General features: G+C 44.0%; 1 protein-coding gene across 1 annotated transcript in view; it reads left to right on the top strand.

Moving 5' to 3' along the window:
* Positions 1–10,000, top strand: part of LOC134449012 (zinc finger protein 236-like) — a 147,808-nt gene that overhangs the window by 124,841 nt on the left and 12,967 nt on the right. The window contains exon 32 of the mRNA XM_063198747.1: positions 7,896–8,025. Within this exon, the coding sequence (XP_063054817.1) occupies positions 7,896–8,025 (130 nt within the window). The remainder of the gene's footprint in view (positions 1–7,895; positions 8,026–10,000) is intronic.

Here is a 10,000-nt window from a genome sequence, read left to right as displayed (position 1 = left end):
GTTCATGCCAGCATGACTGGAACCGAGTCCAACTCCTCCTCTGTCACAGCTAATCACCAGAGATGGATAGAAGAAAAAAGAGAGGAAAGGACGAGGAGACGGAATGAACTGGAGTGCATCTTAATATGCCACCTTGCCTCCTCCACTTGCGCTTGTCTCCTCGCCCCGCCTCCTGGCCCCTCCTCCGTGGAGAAAGCGATAAAGTTTCCCAGCTGTCAGCCTAGCCACAACAACTTTTGAGGGACTGTTTTTCATTCACCATCCCAATTGCAAACGAGAAAAAGACTCTACAATTGAGGTTTTGCAAGATATTGAAATATAATGCTGTTGTCAGTGATGTCATCATGACGAGAAGCGAGTGGAGGAGGCAAGTGGAGGAGAAAAGGTCCCATATTAAGATGCACTCCTGAACTGGTGAGAGAGAAAAAAAAGCTTAGCACCAGTTCCCCGTTTCCGTCTTAATGTCTTCTTCTTTCCTGTCCTCTCTCTCCGTCTGTCTGTTTTTCTGTGTGTCTGTCTGTCTGTTTCCATCTATTTTTGTCCATCTCAGTCACACTCACTTTCTCACTTCTCTCCTTTTTTTCTCCCTTCCCCTTCCTCTCACTCATTACTTCTCCCAGCTGTTAAAAGGTGAGTCAGCTGCCAGAGATTTTTTTTTCTTCATTTTTCCTTTTCTTTTGATGTTTTTTTAGCCTTTTCTCCACAGAACAGTGAGAGAGTGACAGGCAGGCATTGAGAGAGAGAGAGAGAGAGAGAGAGAGAGAGAGAGAGAGAGAGAGAGAGAGAGAGAGAGAGAGAGAGAGGGAGAGAGAGAGATGGGGAAGGATCAGGAAATGTCCTCAGGTTGGAATTGAACCCGGGTCTCCGCATTAAGGGCAGGGATTTGTTTCCTGGGTGCCTGAAATTATGCGTGCGACCATGTGCACATATTTGCTTCAGGACGACCGGGACACTTCACACGATACTGAAGGTATCATCGAGGGGCCAGGTAGCCAACGGGGCTCTCATTAATGTTTTCCTGCAATGTTTGACTCTACTGCAAACTCAACATGGAAGTTCGGAAGATCGTCCTACACGGTTTTGTCAGTATTGCACCGTACCTACGCACACGTCTGCGTACATTGTGACGTGGCAACATGTTCATGCACGAAAAGTGCACACACGCACGCATCCTGCAGCAAGCGTGTCCCCTGCCTTTTCGTATGGCGCCTTACTTACCCCACTGATAAAAAGAGAAAAAGTCAGCATCAACTAGGATTTTTTCCCCCACTTGTTTTATTTTTCCGAAACCCACTGGGCTACGGCACCCCCAGCTGCCTGAGTTTCTATTCAGCAGAGCAGCGTCTTAAAAAGGTGGGGTTGCAGGCATGACATCACGTTGGGGGAACTCCCCCAGGATTCTAAGGTTCTACATAGACTCCTATGAGCCTGCGGAACCCCCAACGTGATGTCATAATACAATTCTTAAAATGGTTAACCTGCAACCCCATTTTTAAGCGGCGTACACAGAGCTAGCTAGCTTTTCGTTTGCTCGCCTACTCACCACTCTCTCATGGAACGTTCGCTGAAAGTTCCCGCGGCTTTAACTGCCAATGAACAGGCGAGCAGTACCGAGCTCTGCATTCCAATTGGTTACTCGCTTACTCGCTTTGCTGGAAGTTAAAATATTTTCAACTCGGGATTCGCCCACATCGCATCGCTTGGACAGTACTCGCCAGCAAGACTCGCTGGAACACATTGACATTCTATTGACTTCATTCAAGCAACTAATAGCGACGTGTGTGCACGGCCCTTTACGTGCAAGTCTGCCAATAGTCTTTTCTATCCGTCTCTCCTTTTCTTCCCTCCCTGTCCACCCTCTATCGATTTTTTACCCTGTTGTAGCCAGTGGAGATCTGGCCATTCTGTCAACCATTTAAAAAAACATTTTTTTAATTCTTCTGACACACCGCTGTCTGTCCATGTCTGCAAGAACAAACAGACTATAACAATATAGTGGAAATTGAAGATTGTGGGAAGGTGAATGTTGAATGGTAGCGTGACTGCTCCAGTTGTCTGATGAATCGATGGCCTTGGGATAGTTTGTGAGGGCAGTGTTGATAGACGAGACGTCAGTACCTTTCACATCTCTCTATACGAATACAACAGCTCTCCGTGTCTCACGATTTGTGCCTTTCTTTACTGACTGATGCAAGAAATAGATTTTCAGCTGGTCTCACAAGAGGCTTTGAGAGAGGGAAAAAGAAAAGAATCAGTGGTGTCAGTGGGGATGAATGAGGAGGAACTCTATCAGTGAGTTAGATACGCCGTGTGCCAGTGCCCTGCATGGTAGTAGATTTACCTCCACTTGTGATCCATCAGAAGTTGGGTGCGATGCATTTCAAGTGGCTTATTTACTCCTCTCCTCGCTCGGTAGACTCGGTAGTGTGAAGAGAAAGTGGCTGCCAGAGTTTCTCCAGAGTTGACACTGACTGGCGTTTATTACCTGCGTTAGCTGGCACCACAGTGCCACTAAAAGACAGCACCTCGCCTATTCCCTGCCGACTGTGTCACCATTCAGCAATAAAGCTGTTGCTTTTTTTATTATGGCTGCCCTCCCACACAAAAGGGGTGGGGGGTGGGGGGGTTAGACTTTCAGATTCAGCTGAAACTGCTGACAAAATTTCATCCTTACCTCGAAAAACATTTTTTTTTTGCTGAATCCCTGAGCTTGTCATTTTAAAGTTTCCAGTCAGAGGTACAGTATGCCTGCATGGGTCATTCGCATACATCTCCATACTCCAAATTACATTCTTCACGCAGGAGATGTTGGTGCCATTTGTTGCCCTGGAGTTTCAGGCTTTTAGCACCACCAATATGTCATCTGCACATCACTATGGGAATACATATAAGCACAAAAGCTATGCATTTTCTCCAACCTGTCATTGAGCAATAAACAAAAGGTTCCCTTGGCCCACTTTATTGAATTTGAATGTCACAGATGTTTGCACTTAATTGACGGGTTGCTGTCAGAGTTGGCCCTAGTTCGGCAGATGTTTGGTGTCACCGGAGTAGCCTTCACGGCATTGTTTGTCGGACAAATTTGATGTTTGTTTTTACTCCCGTCTTCCCTGCTGCTCACGTTGTGAACATCAGCAAAAATGGATGTTTATTCCCTATTCCAACCCTCTCCATTTTGCCGCTCACACCTGATGTCTGCAGGATGATGGTCCATACGCTTTGCTTGTTTGCCCTGTTTCCCTATACGATTCCCTGTACTTTGGATTTGTTTACCCAGATGATTTCCTGTACCTCAAATTTGTTTTCCTCACTGGGATGATTTGAAAAGGGATTTAAGGCTCAGAGCAGCCATGAAATAAGGCATGGTTGTAGTGACATGCCGGAAAGTTTCTTGGGCTTGTTGTGCAGGAGCATCCTCGGGGGTCTCCCATGGGCAACTCAATACTGTAGAAGTCTTTTCGCATGATCAGGTGATGCAATGACAATGCAATACTGGAGGAATGTGCTAAGCAATGTAGACAATGATCGATGTGGAGTAGTGCTTGATATAAACAGGGGGGGTCCTATCCCCGAATGTTAATATCATGCTCTGTTGGGCTTATCCATTGTCTGCTTGTTTTGCTGGCTGATTTTTAACAGTGCAAAAGATTCAATTCGGGAAATTGTTTCATCATGCCACCAGGGCATGTCATAGTCAAACTGTTGCATCGTGTGGGGGCGTGGCCTAATGGTTATTGATTTTTAAAAAAATGTTTTGCCTTTATTGACATAGGACAATGAATATTCTGGACTGGAACATAGTGGGAGAGAGAAATGGGGGGCGTAGGATTGGGTAAGATTTGCCAGGTTTGAGCCTGTGTCCCTGTGGCCAATTTCCCCATTTTTGGTACTGCCATGGTTCCCAAACACGGGGTCGGGACCCCTATCGGGGCTGCGAAGGTACTGCAGGGGGGTCGTGGGCAGAAGCGACTTTGCATGAAAACAGGAAATCCACAGGTCAAAACTTTAGGCTAATATAATTCCATAAATTGATTGGTAACATTATTCACTTGTATGGTTTGCAGATTAATGTTGCTTTCCTGTGAATCTCTAGGGACATTAGTGAACAAACTACTAATGGAAAATTAATGGACACAAAAAATAGCTAAGAATATTGGGGGTATTTGTAGGACCAAAAGGGGGTCACCACAGAGAAAGTTTGGGAACCACTATGATCCTGTTAGGTGTGTTAATGCGAGGTTGACGGTTGAGTAAGAAACCGAACCTCACATTGCCCCAGGGACTGTAGCCAATCCACTGTAACAAACCTAAAGTTTTTATAAAGCCGTCAGCTAAGTGTAAGGTAATGTGATGTTCCCAGCAGGCTTCAAGAACACAACACATTTTTCCCCCCTGACATGACGTGTAGCTGCAACTGACTCATGTTGGACTGTTTTATAAACTTCCCTATTTTTTTTTATTATTTTTTTTAACAGCAGACAGTGCATTTGACTCGGTGCCTTTGACAGAGCCTTTGACATCATATATCAGACACAGAGTTGCAGAGTTGCCTTGTTTTGTGAGAATAGTGTATATCTGACGACATAACCTCTTCCTTTCTGCACCACTAGCTCAGGCATATGAACAGATGTATGATTCATGCATTGACAGTTAACCAACTGTGTGTGTGTGTGTGTGTGTGTGTGTGTGTGTGTGTGCGTGCGTGCGTGCGTGCGTGCGTGCGTGCGTGCGTGCGTGCGTGCGTGCGTGCGTGCGTGCGTGCGTGCGTGCGTGCGTGCGTGCGTGCGTGCGTGCGTGTCTGTGTGTGTGTGTGTGTGTTTGTGTGTGTTTGTGTGTGTTTGTGTGCGTGTGTGTGTGCGTGTGTGTGTGTGTGTGTGTGTGTGTGTGTCTCTGTGTGTGTTTTTGTGTATATGTGTGTGTGTTGTATGTGGGTCATTTCACGTGAAATCAGACACTTTGGGGCCCCGACCGACCCGGATTTCAATCATACTTGGTGTGCCTTTTCAGTAGCAAGGTAGCACCCCAGAACTGCATTGGTTTGAATCTGACATTAATATTAAGGGAGAAAACAGACTAGGAAAGGTTCACATGTGAGGGTAGGACACTATACATTCAGCCTTGAATATATCAGTCAGTGTTAGTCACAAAAAGATGCCTGTGGTGTTGTTTGAAAGCTCTTTTCTGGCTCTACATATTACACAATCACTTTGGAATACAACTACTCTCAGAATATGAATTATGATAAATTGAAAAATAAAAAATTGAATATCTAAAAAACTCATATTTTAAAATGGCAGTTCCTTGTCCAAACGTAGCCGGCAATGTCATGAGCAGCACCTAAAATGCTGGTGTTCGGTTTGTTATTCATTTCAGAGAGAATTTGACTCACAAATATGGCATCATACAGACCACTTACTAATAATATGGTAATACCATAGTAGCATCACATGACAAAACAAAAACAAAACAAAAATGGTCAGTGGCCATGGTCCCAGGTTTCAGAAACTAAGGCAGATGTCAATTTATACACACCAAATGATGATATGTGAATGTTTGAACATTCCTTCTCTGTGTACCTGTGCCATCTTCCCTTTACCATACTTTAAAGAGAATCAATCAATGGCTACACTCTCATTTTGTACTCTACCAGTGCATTTGAAGCAGCAGCTGTGTCTTTGTAGATAATGTATAAGTACGTCCCGTTGCAGTTTACAGGTTCCACTACCAGAAGCACATCCTGATGATCCATGACAAGTCTATCTGGTCTGAAGGGAAAAAAGTGAAGGATGGAGATGGCCCATGAGGATGCAGAAGTTTCAGTTTTCACCTCTCCAGTGCTCGGCATACATTCCTCCTCAGCACATGCTAGCCACCAGTTGCCATCATATACAGCTACAACATACCCTTTGATGCTTGAAAATGTAACACATTCCTTTACTGGGCTCACTCTGTCACAACTCTGCCTTCTCTGAATGCTGAAAATGGCCTAACTTCCACTGTGTCCATTGACAATGGGCAGAAGCTGTGTAGTTTTTGAGTACCTGGAATAGTTCTTGCAGATTCAAACCCTTTCAACAGGTTCTCAGCTTCATGATGGTACATCTCTGTTGTGGCAAAACTGGCAATGGATGTTCTTGACATTATCCTTGACAAATTCAAACAGTTGGTATGGCGTTACAATTTAATTGTCAATAGGACGTTGCAGACTTGCTCGTGCAGCAAGCCATTTAACTGTCCCTCCCAACGCCATCACATGGACCTTTGCCATGTGATGTGGAAAAAAAAGTGCCACTCTGCAGGTATGTGAAAATCTGCCTCGTGGTGGCACAAATTTGTTGTGTTTTTAAGGTTCTTATATTGTGCAGCACAGCCATCAGAAAAAATATAGGATCTTCTTTGGACGTTCTGTCATTGATGAAGTGTCACTGAGGAACTGAATGAGGAACTGAATTAGGAGCTTCTGAAACAGATGTACAGCAATTGTATCATGAATGTTGCAGTCTGAAATAACAACAAAACAGATTTTTTTTCCCAGTTTCAACTGATCTTGGTAGTAGCATACAAATGGATGGATTGTGGCCTGCACTGGTTGTTCCAGTGAAATGATTGAATTGCATCTTGAATTACAAAACTATAGTTTTAAAAACGTTCCTGGTTCAAGGGAGTCAGTCAAGGATAATGTCAAGAACATCCATTGCCAGTTTGCCACAACAGAGATGTACCATCATGAAGCTGAGAACCTGTTGAAAGGGTTTGAATCTGCAAGAACTATTCCAGGTACTCAAAAACTACACAGCTTCTGCCCATTGTCAATGGACACAGTGGAAGTTAGGCCCATTTTTCAGCATTCAGAGAAGGCAGATTGAAAGAGTGAGCTCAGTAAAGGAATGTGTTACATTTTCAAGCATCAAAGGGTATGTTGTAGCTGTATATGATGGCAAACTGGTGGCTAGCATGTGCTGAGGAATGTATGCCGAGCACCGGAGAGGTGAAACTGAACTTCCTGCATCCTCATGGGGCCATCTCCATCCTTCAACTTTTCCCTTCAGACCAGATTGTCATGGATCATCAGGATGTGCTTCTGGTAGTGGAACCTGTAACTGCAACGGGACGTACTTATACATTATCTACAAAAGACACAGCTGCTGCTTCAAATGCACTGGTAGAGTACAAAATGAGAGTGTAGCCATTGATTATCTCTTTAAAGTATGGTAAAGGGAAGATGGCACAGGTACACAGAGAAGGAATGTTCAAACATTCACATATCATCATTTGGTGTGTATAAATTGACATCTGCCTTAGTTTCTGAAACCTGGGACCATGGCCACTGACCATTTTTGTTTTGTTTTTGTTTTGTCATGTGATGCTACTATGGTATTACCATATTATTAGTAAGTGGTCTGTATGATGCCATATTTGTGAGTCAAATTCTCTCTGAAATGAATAACAAACCGAACACCAGCATTTTAGGTGCTGCTCATGACATTGCCGGCTACGTTTGGACAAGGAACTGGCCATTTTAAAATATAAGTTTTTTTAGATATTCAATTTTTTATTTTTCAATTTATCATAATTCATATTCTGAGAGTAGTTGTATTCCAAGGTGATTGTGTAATATGTAGAGCCAGAAAAGAGCTTTCAAACAACACCACAGGCATCTTTTTGTGACTAACACTGACTGATATATTCAAGGCTGAATGTATAGTGTCCTACCCTCACATGTGAACCTTTCCTAGTCTGTTTCTCCCTTAATATTAATGTCAGATTCAAACCAATGCAGTTCTGGGGTGCTACCTTGCTACTGAAAAGGCACACCAAGTATGATTGAAATCCGGGTCGGTCGGGTCCCAAAGTGTCTGATTTCACGTGAAATGACCCCTGTGTGTGTCCTTCAGGAGCACGAGCATGTCCACCAGAACGGCCCGTCTCTGAGTTCCCAGAGGCCCCGCGTGTTTAAGTGTCTCTCCTGTGACAAGGCCTTCGCCAAGCCCAGCCAACTGGAACGCCACAACCGCACACACACAGGTAAGGACACGCTCCCCTCCCTGTCACACACACACACACACACACACACACACACACACACGCTTCCACGTCACCGCAAGGTCACACTTTCTCCCTTCACATGCTACACACACACACACACACACACACACACACACACACACACACACACACACACACACACACACACACACACACACACACACACACACACACAGACACAGACACACACATGCTCGCACACACACACACACACAAGTAAGGTCACACTTTCTCCCTTCACATGCCGTCTCAGCCCACACACAGGGAAACCCACACTCTCTCCAATCACATGCTGGAAAACACACACACACACACACACACACACACACACACACACACACACACACACACACACACACACACACACACACACACACACACAAGTAAGGCCACGCTCCCTCCTGTCACATGCTTTGCACACACACACACACACACACACACACACACACACACACACACACACACACACACACACACACACACACACACACACACACACACACACACACACACACACACACACACACACACACACAAACATGACGTCTCAGCCCACACACAGGGAAACCCACACTCTCTCCAATCACATGCTGGAAAACACACACACACACACACACACACACACACACACACACACACACACACACACACATACACACACACACACACACACACACACATTGACACGCTGTTGTCATATAGGTACGTACTCTACATACTCAAACACACAGACACCTTCAGTCATATGACTATGTGCATACTGATGCCCACACATACCGTACCCATGCTCTCATTCTCACACAGACATGCAGTCATACATGCAGTCATATACGTGCTCAAATATGCCCACACAAACACGTTTTCACATACATACGTGTACATGCAAAAACATCCACACACACGCACATAAACAGGTATCTCTTATATTATCAGGAGTTCTTGGGTCGCATCAGATAGAATCAATACATTTGGACAGACATGCACTTGCATACATGTACTAGTTCTCCAAACAGTCTGATTTAAAGGCTGTACACACTCATAAATCTGTGGTTCACCCTGCTCAATGCCCTTTATGTGGAAGGTAGGGTGGGCGATATGTCAAAAATATCACATTACAATTTTTTAATATAAAATCTCGATTTTGTTTAGTTTTTTTATCATGATCTTCCATCGAAAAATAAACATAACAAAAAACAGAAACCATTTTTTATATACTCGCAATTTGTAATTTGCAATTCGTAAAATACAATAATGTAAATAATAAAAGTAAAGACAACAGCACAAGTAAGTAAACATCACTCTGATACTGATAGTAAACATTTTCCCTGCAAGACAATCTATACGACTTCTACACTTTGGCAGGTTCGGGACGATCTTGTACTCGATATCACGATTCACGATTTAATATTGTCATATCCCCCTAGTGGAAGGTAAGCTCTTTATAGTGTTTGTAAAGGAAGGGTACCTTTCTTCAGGTAAACAAATACATACAGCACAAACATTGAGCTGGGGGACATTGAAGAAAAACAGCTTTGTTACAGACAGAGAAAGACCTTGTGAACCGGCTCATTCTTTTCTTTGTTTATCTGCTTTTCAGCTCTTGTTAATTGCAAGCAAGGATAATACCTTGGGGCTGGGGGTGGGGGTGGTGGTGGGTGAGTGCTCTGTCAATGACCTTTGGGTTATAATATTCAATGCTCAATCCCTGGATGGATCTCTGGTATCAGCCATAACCACCTGCCTAGGCCGACCCTGTGGGATATGTTCAGGGTTATTTGGTCCTCACGAAGGAGGCAAACAAATTCATGCTTACACACATCTGTACTGAAGGACACTTTGTAGAGAAACAACTTGCAGATTTAGCAAAGAGCATACATCGTTTTTTTTGTGTCCTTTGGGCCCCGAGACAGCACTTGAAAATTGAAAAGGCTGAAGACAGGCTCACAATCATGTC

This window comes from Engraulis encrasicolus, chromosome 5 (genome assembly GCF_034702125.1).
Source record: "Engraulis encrasicolus isolate BLACKSEA-1 chromosome 5, IST_EnEncr_1.0, whole genome shotgun sequence".
NCBI lineage: Eukaryota > Metazoa > Chordata > Actinopteri > Clupeiformes > Engraulidae > Engraulis > Engraulis encrasicolus.
This window is presented reverse-complemented; position numbering and strand designations above follow the sequence as displayed.